General features: G+C 36.7%; 1 protein-coding gene, 1 long non-coding RNA gene and 1 other non-coding gene across 3 annotated transcripts; 1 reads left to right on the forward strand and 2 right to left on the reverse strand.

Moving 5' to 3' along the window:
* Positions 1 to 1,228: 1,228 nt before the first annotated feature.
* LOC113733585 (small nucleolar RNA R71) lies at positions 1,229 to 1,335 on the reverse strand. The gene has a single exon (XR_003459089.1). It is a non-coding gene; the product is annotated as a small nucleolar RNA R71 (small nucleolar RNA).
* A 229-nt stretch (positions 1,336 to 1,564) lies between these two features.
* LOC140036372 (uncharacterized) lies at positions 1,565 to 2,708 on the forward strand. Its single transcript, XM_072077756.1, has 3 exons — positions 1,565 to 1,593; positions 1,684 to 1,944; positions 2,081 to 2,708. The coding sequence occupies exons 1-3, from the start codon at positions 1,565 to 1,567 to the stop codon at positions 2,706 to 2,708; spliced, it is 918 nt and encodes a 305-aa protein (XP_071933857.1).
* Positions 2,709 to 9,392: 6,684 nt separating this feature from the next.
* LOC140037027 (uncharacterized) lies at positions 9,393 to 20,485 on the reverse strand. Its single transcript, XR_011840864.1, has 3 exons — positions 18,605 to 20,485; positions 10,274 to 10,332; positions 9,393 to 9,544 (listed from the first exon to the last, which is right to left on the reverse strand). It is a non-coding gene; the product is annotated as an uncharacterized lncRNA (long non-coding RNA).
* Positions 20,486 to 22,307: the final 1,822 nt, after the last annotated feature.

Raw genomic sequence — 22,307 nt, forward strand, 5'->3', positions numbered from 1 at the left:
ATGGAAAAACATGAGTAGAACTTGAGTTGTATGTTCATGAGAATAGAAATACATTCAAGTGGATTAATGTACATTTCATGAATTAAGCAAGAGCAGAATTAGTTATTCACCAAAAGATTAGGAGAAACTAAGCTGTTTTAAATCATTATTATCATGAGAATGAGATTTTGCATTTTTGGAAATGAATTCCTGGTTAAACAAGAGTAGTAATAAATGTTAAATTCATTCATTTGGATCTTTTGTGCCATAAGTGGAATCTATATCCCTAGATTCAAGTCTTTAGTGAAATTTTCTCCATTTGTATCTTGCAATTGTTAAATCAGATTGTAGGTAGTAGTTAATATAAATTCTCTGCTCAAATTCATTGTAAGTCTAAATAATAGAGGAAATTTGGACCTAGTACTTGTAGACATTGCTCCTCGTGGGATCGACCCGATTAAATGCCCTAAACTACTAGTTTGGTCTGTATACTTGCAGTCAACGGGTATAAATTGAAATTTAGTTGTACGTATATAAAAGACCCATCAAGTTTTGGCGTTGTTGCCGGGGAACAGTAATATTAGGGTCTAATCATCTCTATTAATTTAGACAGCCTTATTTTTATTAGTTGAGTTGTTTATAGTTAATTTTGTATTTTTATCAATTTTTGACAATTGAATCTGCATAATTTTCTTATTTCTGTTTGTAGTGTATGCACCGGATATTTCGGGAAGTTACACCTTTTAATCCAAAAATTGAGAGGACACTTCGTAGACAAAGGAGGGATACACCACAGTAAGAAGAACAAGAGATTTGGCAACCGATAGAGGAAATCTTAATAGAGCTACCATTTGAAGAAGAGATGGCCGAAAACGAAGCAAATAGACAAGCTCTACGAGATTTTGCTCTATCGGGGACACAAGGATCTCAAACAAGCATAGTAAGATCAACGGTAACTGTTAACAATTTTACGATTAAACCATTACTTATTCAAATGGTTCAACAATCTCAATATAGAGGTAATGCTACTGAAGATCCAAATTCTCATTTGTTAATATTTCTTGAAATTTGTGACACTATAAAACTTAATGGTGTTAGTGATGATGCAATTAAGTTTCGACTGTTTCCATTTTCACTAAGGGACAAGGCCAATGTTTGGTTACAATCTCATCCTCCAAACACTTTTACTACTTGGGCTGAATTAGCTAAGGTTTTTCTTAACAAATTCTTTCCACCTGGAAAAACTGCTAAATTTAGAATGGATATAACTAGTTTTTCTCAACAGGAAGGAGAGACATTATATGAAGCTTGGGAGCGCTATTGGGAATTACAATGAAGATGTCTTCATCATGGTCTCCTTGATTGACTAATAGTCCAAACATTTTACAATGGTCTCATCTATCCGACAAAGACGCATGTAGATGCGGTAGCAGGAGGAGCGTTGATGGGAAAGTCGGCCAAGAAAACTCAACAATTGATTGAAGAAATGGTTGCTAATAATTATCAATAGGCCAACGAACGAGGTAATACAAGGAGAACCGCAGGTATGCTTGAAGTAGATACCTTGAATATGTTAAGTGCAAAGATGGATAATGTGGTTAAGATGCTTAACAGGTAAGTTGGTTCTAGTTCTAACCAAGAAGTAGTTGTTGTGTGTTGTACTAACTGTGGAGGAGATCATGATGATTCTATGTGTTCTAGCAGCGAACAGGTTCAATATCTCAACAATTATAACCGTCCACTCCAAAACAATCCATACTCCAATACCTATAATCCAGGGTGGCGTAATCATCCAAACTTTGGATGGAAGGATCAAGGAAACCAACAAAGATCAATGAATCCACCGGATTTTCAATCGAAACAACCACTTCCGGAGTCTAAACTAGCTTGGGAATTGGCAATTGAGAAACTAGCAAATGTATCAAATGATAAAATTGAAAAACTAGCTAGTGCCACTACTCAAAGGTTTGAAAGAATTGAGGGAATGATTGACCAACTCACTAATATGTATAGGAATGTCGAGACCAATTAGGCCAAATAGCTAATGCGGTCAAAATCGAAACCAAGGTGATTTACCTAACAAGACTGAGGTAAACCCAAGGGAGCATGTGAAGGCCATAATCCTCCGTAGTGGTAAGAAAGTGGGTGATCCTCCTGTGATTGAAAGTGTGAGAGAACATGAAAGTAGAGAAAACAAACAGTCGAGTGAGTTAGACAAGGTGGAAGAAAACAAGCCACAGATTATAGAGACAACACAAATTCCTCCACCGGTGCCATTTCCACAAAAATTGAAGCCTTCGAGAAGTAACAAAGACTTTGAGATGTTTGTCAACATTTTCAAACAATTACATATTAATATTCCTTTTGTTGATGCTATTTTACAGATTCCTTCGTATGCAAAATTTCTCGAGAAGATAATGACTAAGAAAAGGAAATTAGAAGATAGCGAGACTATTGCATTAACGGAGGAATGTAGTGCCATCATACAAAACAAATTACCACCAAAGTTGAAAGATCCAGGGAGTTTCACAGTTTCTTGCACTATTGGTAATATAGAATTCTCTAAAGCACTATGTGACCTGGGTGCTAGTGTTTCATTGATTCCTTTAACTGTAGCTAGGCAATCAGGGTTGAAAGAGTTAAAGCGTACTAACATTTCTTTGCAATTGACTGATAGGTCTATTAGACATCCAATGGGTATATTGGAGAATATGCTTATTAAAGTGTAGAAATTCATCATCCCCGTTGATTTTGTTGTTTTAGATATGGAAGAGGATGTTAATGTACCTATTATTCTTGGTAGACCATTTCTGGCCACTGCAGGTACTATAATAGATGTTAAACGTGGAAAGTTCAAGTTCCAAATCGGTGAAGAGGAAGTGGAGTTTGATTTGAGTAAAGTAGAGAAGTATCCCTCTTTTACCGATCATGTTTATTCTGTTGACATATGTGATAAATTGACACTAGAGATGAGTCAAGTTAACCTTGACGATGACTCTCTTGAACTTTGTCTTAATGGTATAGGCTTGCAAGAGAAACAAGTTGAAGAAATGACTAAATATTTGCAGGCACAAGTTCCTTACAGAAGGGGCAATGCGTATGAGAAGTTAGGATTGAGTAAAGGGCTACCCCCACCATCGTGTGAGCAAGTTCCACGGCTTGAACTAAAGCCACTTCCTAAACACCTCAAATGTGCATTGCTTGGAGAAAAAGAGACATTGCCAGTGATTGTCAAAGCCGCACTTAATGAGGAACAACTTGGCAAACTCTTATTCGTTTTGAGGAAGCATTTAAAGGCTATAGAATGGACAATTTCTAATATCAAAGGAATTAGTCCAACTATTTGTATGCACAGGATTTTGTTGGAAAAAAACTCTAAACCGGTGGTTGAGACTCAAAGAAGGTTAAATCCAAACATGAAAGAAGTGGTAAGAGTAGAAATCCTTAAATGGCTGGATGCAGGTATAATTTTTCCAATCTCTAATAGTGTTTGGATTTCTCCTATTCATGTAGTGCCAAAGAAGGGGGGAATAACTATAGTATGTGGTAAAAATGATGAAATAATCCCATCTAGAGTTGTAGTTGGATGTCGAGTTTGTATTGATTATAGAAAACTGAATGCAGCTACTAGAAAGGATCATTTTCCTCTTCCTTTTCTTGATCAAATGGTAGAAAGGTTGGCTAGTTATGAATTTTATTGTTTCTTGGATGATTTTTCAGGATACAATCAAATAGTCATTGCACCGGAAGATTAAGAGAAAACTACATTCACCTGTCCCTACGGCACTTTTTCATTTCAAAGAATGCCTTTTGGATTGTGCAATGTGCCGGCCACTTTCCAACGTTGCATGATGGCAATTTTCTCCGACTTTAATAAGAAAATCATGGAAATCTTCATGGATGACTTCTCTGTATTTGGATCTACTTATGATCAATGCCTTAACAATTTAGATCTAATTTTGCAGAGATGTGAAGAAACAAATCTTGTACTCAATTGGAAAAAATGTCACTTCATGGTTTGCGAGGGTATTGTTTTAGGCCATAAAATCTCTTCAAAAGGTATTGAGGTAGATCAAACCAAAATAGAAGTAATTGAGAGAATGCCTGCACTTACCAATGTGAAGGGCATTCGAAACTTTCTTGGACACGTGGAGTTCTATTGGCGGTTTATTAAGGATTTCTTCAAAATTGCTAAACCTTTATGTGAATTACTTGCAAAAGATGTTGCTTTTCACTTTAATGAGGATTGCTTACTTGCTTTTAATAGGTTGAAGAATGAACTTGTCTTAGCACCCATAATAACATCACCGGATTGGAGCTTACTGTTCGAATTGATGTGTGATGCTAGTGATTTTGCGGTGGGAGCTATTCTTGAGCAGAAGCATGATAAGCGACTTCATGTCATTTACTATGCAAGTAAAATGTTAAATGAAACTCAAATCAATTATGCGACAACAGAGAAGAAGTTGCTAGCAGTGATATTTACATTGGATAAGTTTAGATTTTACTTAGTGGGTTCTAAAGTCGTCATATACACCGATCATGCGACACTTAAATACCTTTTAAATAAGAAAGATGCAAAATCTCGACTAATTCAGTGGATCTTATTATTGCAGGAATTTGATTTGGAGATCAAAAATAAAATGGGATCCGAAAACTTAGTCGCAGATCATCTTTCTAGACTGGAGAACAAGCCTCAAGAAAACATTCTTCCCATTAAAGAAGAATTTTCAAATGAGTTTTTAATGGCTATTCAAAAGTCACCATGGTATGCCGACTTAGTTAATTTTGTAGTTAGTGGAGTGCTACCAAGTGATTTGAATTCCCACCAAAGAAAAAAATTCTTAAATGATGCTAAACATTATTTTTGGGAGGAACCATTATTTTACAAATATTGTGCCGATGGTATGGTGCGCAGATGTATTCCCGAAGATGAGGTACATAATGTTCTATATCATTGTCATAATCTTGAAACAGGTGGTCATTTTAGCACTTCAAAGACTGTAGCAAAGGTATGGCAATCAGGGTTTTATTGGCCAACTATGTACTGAGATATTAGGGAATATGTTAAAAGTTGTGATGTATGCCAAAAAACTGGAAATATATCTCGTAAAAATGAAATGCCCCTAACTATCTTTTTGGAGGTTGAGTTATTTGATGTATGGGGTATTGATTTTATGGGACCATTCCCTAGTTCTTTTAATAATAAGTACATCTTAATAGCAGTGGATTATGTTTCTAAATGGGTAGAGGCAATCGCTTCACCTACTAATGACTCTAAGGTTATATTTCGATTCCTTAAAAAGAACATTTTTTGTAGATTTGGCATACCTAAGGCCATAGTAAGTGATGAAGGAAAATATTTTTGTAACAACTTGATTCCTTATTATTTAAATATGGCTGTAGGCACAAGATATCACTTCCGTACCATCCTCAAGCAAATGGACAAGTAGAGTTAGTTAATCGAAAGATAAAGCTCATCCTGGAGAAAATCGTGAATAAATCACGTAAAAATTGGGCTACAAAGCTAGATGATGCACTATGGGTTTACCGAACGGCATTTAAGACACCCTTAGGGATGTCGCCATATCATTTAGTCTATGGAAAAACTTGTCACCTACCTGTAGAGATTGAACATAAAGTTTATTGGGCTATTAAAGCAATTAATATGGATTTTAATCTTGCAGGTGGAAGGAGGCTACTTGAGTTAAGTGAAATGGAGGAACACCGGCTACATGCTTATGAAAATGCCAAAATTTATAAAGAAAAGATCAAATATTAGCATGATAAGCATATTATTCCTAAACAATTCCAGGTAGGGCAAAAAGTGTTTTTATTCAACTCACGCCTAAGATTGTTTCCAGAAAAACTGAAGTCAAGGTGGTCGGGACCATTTGAAGTTACTCAAGTATTTCCTTATGGAGCTATTGAAGTGGCAAATTCAAGAAATGAAAGGTTTAAGGTCAATGGACAACGATTAAAACCCTACTTAGCAAGTGAAATTGTTCCCAAGAGACTCATATGTCACTTGGGTGATTCTTCTTCAATTTGAGAATTCAACCTTTAAGTCGAGCCAACGACTATAAACAAAAATGCTAATTGGGATGCAACCCAATGATTTCTTTAGTTTAATGTGTTTTTAATATGTTTTTCATGAGTTGGTGTGATTTTTAATGTTTTAATGGTTTGTAGGGGGGCTACCGGATGATAAACGTCTATCTTGGAGGTGCACTTGAAGAACAATCGTAAAAAGGGAGTTTTTCCTATTGCATTTTGTTTTAAGTGTCCAAATTTCCAGTTCATATATCCAATATTGCACATTCATTATATTCAAGTGAGTTTTGGTGATAACATGTTTATATATGCTCATTGACTCATTTGATATGCAAGTCATACCTAAAAGTGCAATTTTAGTGTAAAGGTGTCAAAATGATCAAAGAACCTCAACCCTTGATTTACAATTTAGATGTGTTTGTTGTGTTTTAAGAAGTTGGATTTAGTGTTTAGGGTATATTACACTTGCGTGAAGGGTTGGAATTGATAAAAAGTTTGTCCAAGGTGTAATTTGGAATTGGCCGGAAAAAGGAAGAAAAATTGAAAAAAAATTGCAGCTTCTGCAATTAATGCAGAAAACAGGCGATTCGAGCTCGAATCCGAAATTTTCCAGACGGATCCGAGGGCTCGTCTGTTCTTCTGGAGAACCGGATCCGAGCCTATCGGATCCGAGGCCTGTTCAAGTAGATCCGAGCTCGGATCGGTTCGGGTTCAAAGCAGAAACGCAGTCTCGGTTCCTCATTTTCCAGTTTCTTCTTCTTCTTCTTCACCGAAAACCCTAACCCCTCTCCACCAATCTTCCATTTCATCCAATAACCCTCCAATATTTCACCATAAAAACATTCCCCAACATCTTGTGATCATAACCCTCAACAATTACGCATCAAAAACATCAATTTGGGGATTTTGATTGTTAAAACGGGAAATTGGGGCCGACTGAATTTGATCAATTTGGGAACAAATTTGGGTTGTTTCTCTTGCATTTTCGGCATCTTTATCATCGTCTATCATCACCCTACGCACTTGAGGTAAGAATTTTCAACTTTCCTTCAAATTCTACATTTCCTAATTCTTAATTTTTTCTATTTTTATATATATTTGGGAAATGCATATATGTTGAAATTTCTTGCTATAATTGTATTACATTGTGCTAATATCTTTCATTAGAACTATTTGTATGCTTAGAATTAAGGAATTTGTTAATATGGTGATATTTTTGGAGATTTGTTTTTCTCAATTATTAAGTTAAAGCACATTGAATTTTTGCTTGCAATTTCTGGCTTCTTTTGGGATAATTTGCACTTATTTTTTAAGAATTGAAGCTCATTTTTATGCAAATTGATGATAATGTGTATTCAGTATAGCCGATTGGTGTGTAATTCTTATATGAAATTACTATACGTTGAGAATTGTTCGTATTGAGGATGTTTTGCTAATGCATATGGAGATGATACTTTGAAGTAATGGTTAAGGTTCAAAGTTGTTGCACATTTTATTTGAAAGTCCTTTTTACCTTGAGATTTTATTCTATTCTTGAATATAACTTCAATTCTCAAGTGATTGGATTTTTCATGCCATTAATGAGATTCTAATTGGAAATATGCTTTTCAATTGTTGAAAATGGATGTCATAAAGGGTTAAGAGGTCTGTTTATTTAAATTTTGGTAATTCTTGGCAGGGAGTTTCATCCTTTTTCAAGGAGAAACTCTGCCAAAATTTTCTCAAATTACTGTCCAACATTTTTAAAGTGTATTTTCAAGGGGTTTAGATGGCTTCTAATTTGCATTGCTATTCCTTTTGATATAGACATCATGGTTCGCACAAGACGGGCTCGTGTTCGCACTCCTTCACCTTTTTCAAGTGAAGAGCGTACTCCTTCAATACTTGAGCAGTCACCAGTGGAAGAGTCTCCCTCACCCGAGTCGCCGCTGTGACGGCCCCACCTTCTCCTAGGGCATACCCTAGAAGTTAGCGGACTGCCCGCCTGGCTCTCGCCAGGACTCATTCACTTACATTAACTTCACAGATAACATTACCATTGAACAACTGAACATTCACTCTTAAGTACAACTCCAATAAACTTGAAACATAAATTTATCCAATAAAAGAAACAAAATACATGTTCTAAACATCCATTCTTAATATCACATCAACCTAAAACAAAAGATTCAACCATCTCTAAATACAAAAGAAACCATGACTACAATATATACACACAGTAACGGATCTTCCAAAAATAACTTTCTAATTCAATCCAATCACTCTTCAATCTCCAACTCCTATAAGGAAAACAAAGCTGAGGGGATGAGCTTACGCCCGTGAGGTTTCCATGCAAGCAACAATCAATAAGCACTTAAATCAGTATAATTAAGCAAGTAGTACACATTTCACTCACTGTACAATCACTTTCATTAAACAATTAAGGAAACACTTCACTTCACTGAACAATCACTTTTAAAAGGATACGGTGCTTGTATTAGAGCCACTTCAATGCACTACACACTCCACCGAACTCCTCCTTATAACGTCCAAAATAATAAACACTTCCCTCACTTAGATGGCCATATCAATATCATTGATCTGCTACTCCGTGGTAATACTCGAGTATACCAAAACACTTATCCAAAACTATCGTCCTACCCGACCAAGCCATTTACTGGCTCGAATAGTCCATTGAACAGAGGGTTTTGGGGCCCAGTTCAGCCAGCGTGATAAAGTACACACTTGGCTTACAGTCATGCACACTTACAATATTACTTGATCAATTATCAACCTTCAAGCTCAAACTAAGTCGAATGCGATAAAGTACACTCCCGACTTAGAAGGCGAGGGACAATTGAGATACACTTTGCAATGGATCACTTAGCAATATTTCATAATAAGTACATTTGTCACATAATTTCACTCAAGTACACATAATCAATTAAACACGTAAATTCGGAAACACTCACCATTAAAAATCGATTAAGTTTCGCTTTCTTGGTTAAACCCTTGATCACTCTCAATTCTTGAGGTAAAATACAACTATAATCATTCAGGTATTCTTAATGTGAATGCTAATAAGTTTATTTAGAGTTTTAGGATTCTCTAAACATAGTTCAACTAATTCAAGCAATCTAGTACTCTTAAAACTCTCAATTGATTTACACTTTCGAGATTAGGAATTTTATGTACAACCCCAAACATAAGTTCTAAAGTTCTAATGTGATGACCCCACCTCCCCTAAGGCGTACCAAAGGGTTCGGCGGACCGCCTGCCCAACTCTCGCCAGGACTCACTCACTCGTATCACATGCATACATCCATAGACCATAAATAACATCCCAATTCAATCTTATAATTTACATTGACGCACAATCAAGATACAAAACCTCAATATACCCAAACTGGTTCAAAGTATATACAATCCAGATACAAAACATTCTATTCGAGTAATAGCGCGAGTACAAGTCAAAAGTCAAAAACAACTAGTCTACGCTAGTCTTTACATATCTCACGCCTCGCTCGTACCCCTGAAAGGAAAACAAATGGAGTGGAATGAGCTAAAAGCCCAGTGAGGTTCCAAATAGCAAATTGACCATTATTTATAAGTACAAGTTTTCGATATAGCAAAGTAACGAGCATGAAGAGTTCATAAAAGTGAGCAATAACACGTCAAGTAGCAATCTCAAAATGAGCGAGTGTAAAAGTTTTCAGAGGAAACAATAATCCAATAAACAATAATCATTTCAAAGCATAAGGATACGGATGGCTCTCAGGAGCCAACTTCCCATTTCATCATCAGGAGCTTGATCACGTAATAGTTGACACTCCGTCAACTTTCAAGTAAGTAACCAATCCAGTAGAACACCACTTACACTACTCTCCGTCCACTATTCACACCCCCTACTGGGCCCAAAATCCTCAATAAACACGGGTAGTAATACTCGAGTATACCGATTAGTCGAGGAGATATCACTCCACTCGACAATCAAGAGACCCAGGGTTCGTTACCCAATCGACCAAGCCCTTGCCGGCTCGACCCGAGTAACTTGCCGTAGGATTTCTGGAATTCCAGGAAGTGCGCACAACATAAACAAGTATATCAATTCAATTTCAACAATAAACAAGTATATATCAAATAAGGGCAAGTGCGATAAAGTACACTCTTACCCGATCAAGCCAATCATATATCATTTAATCATATTGATCAAGTATTAGAAACAAGTGTCCAGTTCAATCAGGTATTTGGAAGCACTCACCAAAATGAAGTGTCCCTAGTAATCACGTCTGGGTTATACTCCGGGTTCGGAGTCCAAATCTGCGATAAAACTTTGTTTCAGAACTTTAAAAATCGACTAAGGTTCGAAACTTAGACGTTTCGTTTAATAAGAATCAAGAAATGGAAATTCACTTGGAGAATATTCGTGAAACACTCGCTCGCTTTTCAAACTATATAACTTTGTAACATTTATACTTGGAAATGCCATTTGAGTCGAAAGTACAAGGAAAACGTATTCCTAGTGGTCATAGTTGTATTTCTCAAGAGTACAAGTTCGGCCAAGTCCTTACTTATATACCTCGATAAAAGAAGACGCAAATATCCTAGATGGTTCAAGTAGTAATCACTCTTAACCCTTACTCAAGTCGCAAGTATATTTCTCTAGTCCTCGAGCGTAAATTTGGGCAGCACGCCCTTTGAATTTACCAAATTTTCCAGCCATTTACGGCTTCATTATTTTCCTCAGCCAATCCCAAAGTCATACACAATATAAATTCATCACAATAGCCGTTCAATAGGCTCAAGACAATACAAGAACAAAATCAAGCTAACAACAAGTGCGGAAATGAAGTTTAACAAGAGACAGATTTGATAGAGTTTTACGTAACGGACACAACCGAAGCTACGCTTATCGGATTGGGCTACAACTTATACCGTTTCGAAGCTAAGACGAGGGCCTACAACTTTCATGAAGATCACTTAGTCAAATTTCCAGTGTAACCCAATCAAATTCCCAATTCACAGAACCAACTTCCAACTAACCGGCTAGTTAACCGTACTACATTTAAATGACCATATCTCAGGCTACCAAAGTCCGTTTAAGGCGTTCTTTGAGGCGTTTAAAATCTAAGACAGAGTACTAAAACTTTCATGTTTTGGAAAATGGCTAAATCAGCATGGATCATAGTGAATAGACATGGTCAACTAGATGAACTGTCTAAAACGGATCACTGGAAACATCCTAGGGCAGCGAGGGTATTTTGGTCTTTTCACAGGCTACGTTGCTCCGATTGGGCTGAAATTTTGTAGAAACTATAAAATATCATTCTCTACAACTTTCATGTTTTATTCTAAGCCTAATTCTGCCTCTAACATCACGAACTGGAACCGGACAGAACAGGGCTACATTTTTCCAGAAATCTGGAATTTTACGGTTTCAAAGAAAACTTTCTTCATTTCTTGTTTCAATCACTACCACAATCACTTATATAAACTTAGATACAACATATATTATCCATACAACAAGTTTAGGTAGAAAATCATCAAACCCTAACTTACATTCATCACCTCAAATTCATCCCAACAACTTGGATAACTACTAATCTAACCAAAATATGAGTTATATAACAACTTAAGCAAAAATAAAAGGACCAAAGCCATGGTTAGACCTTATACCTCAACAAAAGAAGCTTGCAAGAGTAATACTTCACCTCCTCTTGAAATTTTTGTTTCCCCTAACTTCCCAAGGTCACAACTCACAAATTAATCGATTTAGAATTTTGTTTCCTCACTTGGATGACTCAAACTCAAGATGAAGGAAGGTTGTTTCTTGCTCTCTCTTTCTCCTCTCTTGTCTCGGCCAACCAGCAGAAAAATGAAGGGGAATGGAGCAAAATGGAGGATAAGAAGGTTGGACTTTTGGCTTGGTCAAGTGGCCATAGGTGAGTGACACTTGTCACCACCAAAGCCAACCAAAATTTCTTTTTCTTTCCTTGCATTTTTAGCCCTAAATTTCGGTCAAAGCCAGCTGGAAAAAAGGAGATGTTTTGCTCAAATATTAATGAGCTTGTATGGTAAGAAAGTGGTGGTCAAGTGGTGCGTTCAATCGGTAGTGATCGATACCCGTCGGTTCGAGCCGTTTTTCCTTAAATCACGTATACTTGGATTTTTACCTTCTAATCACTAACTTATTATTATCACTTCAAATCATATAATATTTTCTCATCCAAAAGTCACTCGTACCTACCAAATTTGATCCTTACTCCGTACCGAATAGTCACACTACGGAAAAACGTGAAAACCCTAACTCGCTCCAACTTGAAAACGAAAAGTGAAAACCTTTACTTTCATGTTCATTTGCACTTATTGTGGGGTGATTGGGTGGTAGGGCTATTATAAAATCATAATTTCCAATTAAAAGGGCATTTTTAAGAAAACGTGAGGGGTTTTACAATTCCATAAATTGAATTTAGAGTTTCGGTTGAAATATGAGAAATTTGAGAAAAGGGTTACTCACAAGTAAAAACTAGGGTTTTGATTAGGCTTTATTTCTAGAATTTAGGGTTTCTAGTTTTTAAAACAAAACAATAAAATAAAGAAACCGTAATATTCTCTTTGAGGCTAAACAACAATAGTATCCTAAAAGTTGGGGTATCACATCTAAAGTGTAAGGAGAGAAGTTTTAAGCGTTAAAATCTCACCAACTTAAGGTTTAAATCACTAGAAACCAAGTTCCTTAGCTTATTAAACATGATGTGAAATTCCAGCAATTCTTTCTTACATTTCTCTTCGAGATTTATTAAGTTTATTAACTAAGAATGATGAATATATACGTATACACCAAATTTAAAGTCTTGTGAAGTATTTAGACTAAGATTATATCATTTTCAATCCAACTTAAAGAGTAGAACTGGAAAAACTTTTCATTTCTTCTCTCTCGGCCAAATCAATTTCCAATCAAATTTGTTGTTTAAGTTCTCTCAGATTTCACTAGCTTTTCAGGTCTCAAATTCACTAAAATGAACGTGAATGATAGGGTCAAGATGTTATAAGATGTTTTATACAAGATTACAACCAATCATCCTGGAATTTTTTTGAAATATCATAAGAGTTTCAATTCTTCACTCTCTCGGTCAGCAAGTCAATTTTTCAGCAATACCACTTCAAAAATTTCCACAAAGTTCCATCTTTTACTTGCTTAAAACACTAAACACTGAGTATACATTCTGTCCAACACAAACCAAGGCAAATAACACTTAATTCCAGCAATGGTTCAGCCAAGAAATCATATATATACTAATCTATCATCAGCTAAGTATAACAGTCATCAATTGGCAATTCAACATACGGTTACTTCCTTAATTTCTTTTTTGTTAACACTAACTTAACATGCAGAGGATGGTTATCAAGCTACAGAGTATCTTTAGCAGGGATATATGTTGACAGCCAAAAATCAAAGAACAAAACTGAACCAAGGTTTATATCCTCTCTCGGCCATAGGGTTGAATTCTAAACAGTAATCAGTGCAAAAGACAAGAATTTCTTCCACTAAACCCATCATTTTATACTAAAATCTTTCGTGCATGAAGAAATCGAGATATTATACAACATATTACAGATTAATACAGAATTTTAGAGTCATTATTCACAAATGACAGCTGAAACTTTTCCATTTCCCTCCATTCGGATGAAGCTGGAAAAATTCCAGCAAGGTTCTTCCATCGGTTCCAACCCAAATCTCCAACTTTTCACAAGTTTCTACAGCTAAACCTCTTATAATACTTGAGATATATATGTTACATGAATTTCCAACGTTATTTTCCATTCTACACTTGTTACCAAGCTGCAACTCTAACCAATGAACTTTCGGTTCCTACCAGTTTCAATCCAACAGCTTTTCAATCCCAAATCAGAATTTTTCCTTGGTCAAGAATTCATTTTCCTTGCTAAACTTAACATGCAACTTATATATTCACTTATACTTAATAAATAAAGGTTTATTACAGAATTTTTTTACCTTCTTTCCTTTAGAATTCAACAGTTGCAGACTGCTCCAGTTTTTAAGCTTTGGTTCCTCTAGATTGCACCAGCTCTCACTCTGTTCCCTCACTGATGCAGTTGATACGTGAGTTGCAGACTGGTTTGACCTCTTTGTACTCACTCTTAGCTTACGGTTCTAAGGTCACAAGCTAGATGAATGCAGCTAACACTGTCTAACTCTCTCCTCCTCACTCTTTCGGTTGCACTGGAAGCAAGAGAAAATCATAAATGCTTCCTTTCCTCCCTTTTGATTGTGTACTGAGATGAGAGAAATATGTCTTAGTTTCTCTCGGTCTTGCTCTGACTCTCTCTCAATCTTGCTTTCTTTCCTCGCTCTCTCTGTTTCCTCTCACTCGGTGGTATTTGGAAATGCATGGGTGTGACCGAAACTCTCCCTCAGTTTGGTTTCTAATACTAGATTGGTAAGAAAAGAAATGAACATATTTCCTTCACTCAGCCGACCACTCAAACCTCTTCATTCGGTGCTGATCATTCCAACTCTCATTCAGTCACTGCTTACTCAGCAACTTTTGGTAGCAAGTTCATTCCAACAGCTGTCCAAATGAGAGTTATTCACCGCCCCAAGCTAGCAGCCAAAACACTACTCATTTCCTTTCCACCGTTTAGTGTAGTAGATAATTGGTCGACCCCTATTCAATTTCAATTCCTCAAGTCTCTCGATTTTTTTCTATAAATTCCTGATGGTTAGTTCTTTGGCTGCATGGTAGTTTAACCAAAAATCCCAAGGTTAGTTTAGTATTTTCATTTTAGTTCATTTGGTTACCACGAGTCCGTAATTTTATTATTTCGCACATTGTCTCGATATTTCATTTGTTTTAATTTGTATGTACCTTGTAAAAAAAATTTCCCTTATATCGATCCAGTAAATTCCCACACATTTGGTTTTAAAGAAAATTAAGTAGGCATATATTTATTCAAGTATATAATGTATTCAAATGGCTCAAATTACAATATGCATATCATATGTTTATTTGATTCATATAATTTTTTTTCACCATTCTAGGATATTTCTAAATTCTCAGTTTTATAGGGATTCAATTAGGTATTTAATTTAATCATTTATTCGTTATATGTAATATTTCTAATATCAAAGTAGATAAAATAAACCAATTTTAGGGTATACACATAATTTTCTCGGGTTCTCAGAGCCGCCCTGCTTACGACGAAAGAAAGCATCCACTAGTCGTGAGGAGCCACCTCCAGACTATGATACCACGCGATTCACTTCGCTAGAAAATCAACAATGGTACGAGGCCGGCTTAGACAAAGAGATCATAATTGAAAACACTTGGCACCGGAGGTAGATGATCATTACAAGATTTTCACGGCATTTAAGCGACTTGGATGGGAGAACATACTCAAATTGCCGAAGCAATACTATCCCAATTTGTTGCGGGAGTTTTATGCCAATGTGGAGGACAAGCAGAGCCACAGTGGGAATTTAATTGTCTCTTGGATTCGAGGCAAGAGAGTGGTCATCCACCGAGAGACAATCGCCCGATTTGTCAAACTCAAGGACGAGGAAGAAGATGTTAAATTGACCAAGGAATTTAAGGCACGTGATCCATGGCAGGTGGGAGAAGCTGTGGCACGTCTTAAGGGTCAATACCGGGAGCGAGGAAGTTCGAAGAAGCTCATTGTATATGCTGATTCCTTCGAGCCTATGTACCATCTGATTTTCTATCTCTTCGCCTTTAATGTGGTACCGAAAAGGAGTGAAAAAAGGGAGGTCCGTAACAGTGACTTATACTTCATGGATAAGATGATGCATGGTGTGGGTCGGCAGCTGACTGGTATTCCTCTGGCCAGCATCATCATCAGTTACATGCGAACTACAGCTCGCATGAGAGTGGGCGAAACCTACTTTGGGTTCCCTCGCCTTCTGTCCCTTATTTTTGAGAAGTTAGGGGTTCCTCTTGGAGCCGAGCGAGCCATAGTCCTTAAGGCAGCCGAGGAAGTCAATACTCCATTACTTAAGTCCTTAGGTATTCCTACGGATTTTGGAACTTCTTTGGTTTGCGACGTTGGAGAAGTGTCGACCTCCGCTCAGCCTCCTCCTCATCCTTAACCAGAACAGGAAGCTCAAGAAACAGAGGCACAACAGCCCCCACCTCCTCCCATTCCACCTCCACCACCTCCCTCTAGGTCTCGGTGGCAAGAGGTTCTCAATGCCATCTGCTGTATGGAGACCCGAGTAATGGAGCGGACTGACCAGCAGGAACGCGTCCTCTCAGAGAGGTTAGAGCGGCATGATCGCCGTCTATGGGCTTTGGAGGATCATTTCTACATCCGTCGATCTCCTACACCGATTCCTGAGCCAAGAGGAGACGGCAAGCATGAAGCTCGTGTGGAGGGTAGATGAGAAGATGCTACGGAACTTGGAGGCTCATCCACTTAATTTGCTTTCTTTTGTTATTATTTAGTTTTTCATTTTCTTTTGTTATCTGCTGATGACTCTTATGGGACCGTCTCACCCCCCTATGGCTATGTATTTTCCCCTCATGCAGACTAGTAGCTTTTGGGATGATAATGATGTTCGTGGCTTCAAATTGCATTACCACTTCTTCATAAGAGGAGTATTAGTTTCTTTTCCTTTCTTTCACAATGAGGACATTGTGAACTTTAAGTGTGGGGGAGGGAATATTTTGTGTTTTGATTACCTAATGGCTTGATTGTGTCTTGAAGTACATGATTTTAGTTGATTGTGATTTAGAAATATTGGAATCATGTTCGGAAATATTGCCCTGAGGATAATTTTCTTGAAATTGAGTTGTTGGCAGGGAGTTTTGTCTATTTATAAGGGGAAATTCTGTCAAATTTTTTCTAAAATATTTTCCATATTTCATTGCACTTTTTCAATTAACGGCCAAATTGTTCAACCTTAAGTGCCTAATTCTTCCATTGGATAAAATGTTATATGTATCTTGGAAGGTTTAGTCCTCATTTGGCTTAGAATTGGTTATTATGCAATTAGAATTTTTACATTTTAGAAAGTATATTCGGTTAAGTAAGGAAAATTATGCTTAGAATTTTACATGTTTAATGAGTGTCGCGCCCCATTTTTCGCGATGGAAAAATAAGAATAAAAATAGGTATTTATAAAAGCTATAATTTCCATTCAAAAATAAGTGAAAAGGACCTAAAATGGGACTTAAAAAAAATGCGACAATTTGGGTCCAAAATTTAGTCTAAAAGGGTTTTTAAGAAAAAATAGGAGTCGCCACTTGGTATGGAGTTTTGGTGTACCAAATCACCCAAAAAAATAAAAAATAAAATAAATCAAAACCCTTTTTGACAACTCCAGGTCTTTGAAAAACAAGAGAAAATAGGTTCGGGAGTCACGGTTGAAGAAAGGGAAGGCAAAGGTTTCATTGACTCAAACCTAAGGCACCCTTTCAACCTAGTCTAAGCTAGTTGCGAGGTTTAATCAAAATTTTCCTAATCTAACCCTTAATTTTATCATATTTGGATGTTTCCTACATGGATGCAAATCTAAATTTATAAAAAATATCGAAAGGAACAAAATGTTCATTCAAGGGTTTAATTGAACCAATCACATTAATTGCGAAGGCCAAAATAATTCCTTGAAGGTGTCACGAGTATGCAAATGATGAAATTAAAAGAAAAGAAAAGAAAATTAAATTATATACATAAGGTATAAGTGAGCAAAGAAAAATGAATGCAAGCATAACGGGTACGGGGGGACAAAAATTCGTGACATGATTTTCTTATGTAGGGATTAATGGAGTATTGAAACTAAAAAGTTATAATCACCCCATTTCCCATATTTAAAGAATAACTCTCCAAACATGAACAAGCAAATGAACTAACTTAAATGAGATGCAATTCTAAATGACATGATTAACACATGGAGGATAGGGGGATAATAGATAATAGGGAATATCATGCAAATGGGAAAAAATTCTAAAAATAAAATATGCATGAAAATGTAATGAATATCACACAAAAAATGAAACTAATGCATGAACGATCTATGGATCTAGCATTGGACTAGCCCATTTCTAAAAATCCTTACTAGCGTTGGACTAGCAAGTAAGCGGAGGGAGAAGCCACAACTAGCATTGGACTAGTGTGGTGACGTCATGCATTAACAATTCATAGTGAAACAAATAAAGCATAAATTAAAACAAATAAACACATAAGAGCACGTAGCACATAACACGCAAACATAATATCTAGATGCTAAAATCCTAAGAAAAGCGGATAAAACACATAACACATAAGCCACATAAACACGCAACCTATCTATTACATCGGGGAATCTAACTACAATCTAAAATGGGAAAGATATGATAAAATAAAATTAGTTATCCTATCTATTACATTTTTTGAGGTATTTAAATGCCTCTCGAATAATTATAAAAATTAACTTAACAAATATAATATAAGAAAATTTAAATGAACATTTAAATGCAATAAATAAAACATATAAAAATATATAAACACATAAGAACACATAGGAGCACATAAGAGCACGTAATTGACATTGAAATAATAAAAATAGGAGTACCTCTCGTTTGAAGTGGTGACTAAATGGAGTCAAATTGTCCTATTTATACTCACAGTGAACAAAAGAATCATGGCACCAATTTAATTGAAAAATAATAATAATAAAAGTACCAAATTCACCTTAACATGTCAAACGTAAATAAATTTAAGAATATCTAAAAATTACAAGTTAAACATACTCAAAAGTAGCATAATTAGCTATTAAAGAAGAGAAGCAATCATAATAAAGAGAGTCAAAATTCACTAGGGACTAAATTGCAAAAATTGAGAAACTTTTGGGGACAAAAATTATATTTTTCCAAAGTACAGAGGTCAAAAGTAAATAAAAGATAAAATCCAGGGACCAAAGTGAAATTAATTTAAGGACCTAGGTGAAAGGAATTTAAAATGTTCTGGGCTACAGTGAAACTACTTCAAAGATCAGGGGCTAAAGTGCAAATCGTAATCAGATCTTCTTAAGAAAACAGGCCACTGGGCCATTATTTATTTCTTTGGGCCGAAAACTACCTAAGCCCAGCCGAAAGTCCAAGCCAAAACACACAGGCCAGCCCGTCTTCTATCACTCAAACCCAACCAAAATTAAAGCATGGGTCTAACCTTCTAGCCCATCCGAAACCCCAAAAAAAAAACAAAGGTCCATTATCCAAACCCAACCAAAATAACCACAAGCCCACCTAAAAAATAAAACACTAGCCCAAGCCCCCTTTTTCTTCTTTTCTTTTCTTTCTTTTCCCTTCTCTTTCTTTTCTTTCTTTCTTCTTCCTTCGTTTCTTCTCCTCCTTCTTCGGCCAGCTGAAGCTTCAGCTAGTGGCCATGGTGGTCGCCGGTGGCGCCGCCGCCACCGGACCGCCGTCGCCGGAGGTCGCCGGCGACCTCTCCGGTCACCGAATTTCCCCAAAATACACTCCCTCACTCGATTTTTCGCGTAGATTCCATTTCCGGAGTTAATTTTTACAAAAGATGATCCGAAGGTGGCCGAAAAGCAAAAAGTCAGTCCAGTTTTTATTTTTTAAAACACTATATCTTTCACCAAAAATCACAAAAATTATACCATAACACTCCTTGCAACTTCTACAATACAACTATAATCTTAATTTGACAAGAAAACAACATAAAATGGCCAAAATAAAGCAAAACAGCCCCTAAAATTCTTTTTGGCATTTTTTCAAACAATTAACATGCATTCACAATAAACCTTTCCTTTTCCTAAATCTGGTTCATGCCATTTCCCAAATTTCAGCAACACAACAATTACAATAAAAACCAGCAAAAGCAAGATAAATTAAAACCAAAATGTATCTCATATGCCTTAAAAAAAAAACTGGAAAGTACCTCAATGAAAGTGAAATTGCCTTGGCTGAAGCTTCTCTGATGCCTGTGGGTGTGTTGGGAGAAAAAAAAAAAAAGAACCGAGAGGGAGAGAGCCGAGAGTCCCAGTGAGAGTTGGAGTCTTTTTTCTTGTTGTGGCTTGTCCTCTGTCTGTTAAGAGCTAGCCGAGAGAGGGAGGGAAAATTTTTTCTTTTTTCGGTTGAGAGCCCAGAGAGAGAGCCGAGAGCCTCCCTTCTTTTCCTTGTCTGTTTTTCCCCCCTTTTTCCAGAGAGAGCCGAGAGGGACTTGTAGCCAAAAAAAAATGGAGCTTGTGTGTAGGATTTTCCGAAATGATGACTTCTGCCAATGAAAAGAAAGGTCCCTGGCAATTGAGTGTGAAATGGGTTAAATGTATTTGGTGGGGAAAAAAAATGATTAGGATGATTTGATTTCTTGATTTTCTCCTTTTTTCCTTTTTTTGTTGCTATTTTGCTTTGTTTTTTTTTCTTTTGTTTGTTTTTTTGTCTTTTTTTTTTCTTTTCCTAAAATAAACCTGTAAAAATGAGAAAATTACACATTAAAATACTAGAAAATAAATAATTCATTAAATAGAAAAATCTTGAGAAAATATTAAAAATTGACAAAATTTTGGTGTCTACAGCTTGCCCCTCTTTGTCTAGAGTTTCAAAGAAACTCAAGACAAAGACGTAGACACCAAATTGCTTACCTGTCTCTTCTAGCTGTACCTGAGCTAAAATAAACAAGCTAACACTTGGCTGAAATTATTGAACAAAAGATGTAATGAACTTGCAAAACACGTGACCGAACTCATGTAGAGTTGCCTACGTATCCCGCCATGGGAATCAGGTCAAACGTAGTTCGAATGCAAGTGAACCACAATGAAACAAGTGCATTGACAAACTGCGGTCTTTGCAAAGTCGAAAAAGTTTGAGCTCTCAGAACTTCTAAACAGGAAATACAAAATGAATGTTAAAGCACAATTATTAACCAAATAATCAAGAGAAACGGTCAGTGGGATGCGACCCGAGCCTGCCGAGGTTGGTGGGATAAAACCGATGCCCAACGAAAATAAAAATAAAAAAAAAGGTCAGTGGGATAAAACCCGAGCCTGCCGAGGTTGGAGGGATAAAACACATGCCCAATGACAATAAAAACGGTCAGTGGGATAAAACCCGAGCCTGCCGAGGTTGGAGGGATAAAACCGATGCCCAACGAAAATAAAAAAAAGGTCAGTGGGATAAAACCCGAGCCTGCCGAGGTTGGAGGGATAAAACCCATGCCCAACGACAATAAAAAACGGTCAGTGGGATAAAACCCGAGCCTGCCGAGGTTGGAGGGATACAACCCATGCCCAACGACAATAAAAACGGTCAGTGGGATAAAACCCGAGCCTGCCGAGGTTGGAGGGATACAACCCATGCCCAACGACAATAAAAAACGGTCAGTGGGATAAAACCCGAGCCTGCCGAGGTTGGAGGGATAAAACCCATGCCCAACGACAATAAAAACGGTCAGTGGGATAAAACCCAAACCTGCCGAATCCCAACATGATATACAAAAGACACGTTAGTGGGTTGAACCCGATGCTAACGGATGTGAAAAAAAACATAACACACGTTAGTGAGTCAATACTCGATGCTAACGGTGATAAAAGACACGTTAGTGGGTTGGACCCGATGCTAACGGATATGAAAAAGCAAAACACACGCTAGTGAGTCAATACTCGATGCTAACGGTGATAAAAGACATGTTAGTGGGTTGGACCCGATGCTAACGGATATGAAAAAGCAAAACACACGCTAGTGAGTCAATACTCGATGCTAACGGTGATAAATGACACGTTAGTGGGTTGGACCCGATGCTAACGGATATGAAAAAGCAAAACACACGCTAGTGAGTCAATACTCGATGCTAACGGTGATAAAAGACATGACACACGTTATTGCATGAAAAAGTTCTTGAATACTTACCTGAAAAATCATTTCAAAAATTGACTCAATTTGAATCAATTTTGTTCAACCAATCATCTGCTTTGCATTTTGACATTGTGGCTCAAGTTGGTGGATTTGTAATCTTCTTTTTTTTTTTTTTTCAAATGAAAGAAACACACACATTTTTTTTGTTTTTTTTTTGTTTTTTTGAAAAAAATCAAAGGTGACGAATTCTAAAACTTGAAAAATACCAATGACAACTCTCCTTTCAAAAGATTTGAGAGGTACATACATATGTCACTGTCCTCTCGATTTTAAAAGACCTTTTTTTTTTTTTCCACAAAGCCGATTTAAAATGCATTACCAAAATTGGAGCTCATTCCTCTTGATATTTGGCCAGTGTAAATCATGTTTAACAAAGGCCACATTTTCATGCTTTCGAGA

This window comes from Coffea arabica, chromosome 2e (assembly GCF_036785885.1).
Source record: "Coffea arabica cultivar ET-39 chromosome 2e, Coffea Arabica ET-39 HiFi, whole genome shotgun sequence".
In the NCBI taxonomy this organism is placed as follows: domain Eukaryota; kingdom Viridiplantae; phylum Streptophyta; class Magnoliopsida; order Gentianales; family Rubiaceae; genus Coffea; species Coffea arabica.

Coding starts and splice junctions, on each gene's coding strand:
- LOC140036372 (XM_072077756.1), top strand. CDS start 1,565: ATGGATAATGTGGTTAAGATGCTTAACAG. Junction 1,594..1,683: donor GTGGTTAAGATGCTTAACAG/GTAAGTTGGTTC, acceptor GTGTTCTAGCAG/CGAACAGGTTCAATATCTCA. Junction 1,945..2,080: donor GCTAGTGCCACTACTCAAAG/GTTTGAAAGAAT, acceptor GGTAAACCCAAG/GGAGCATGTGAAGGCCATAA.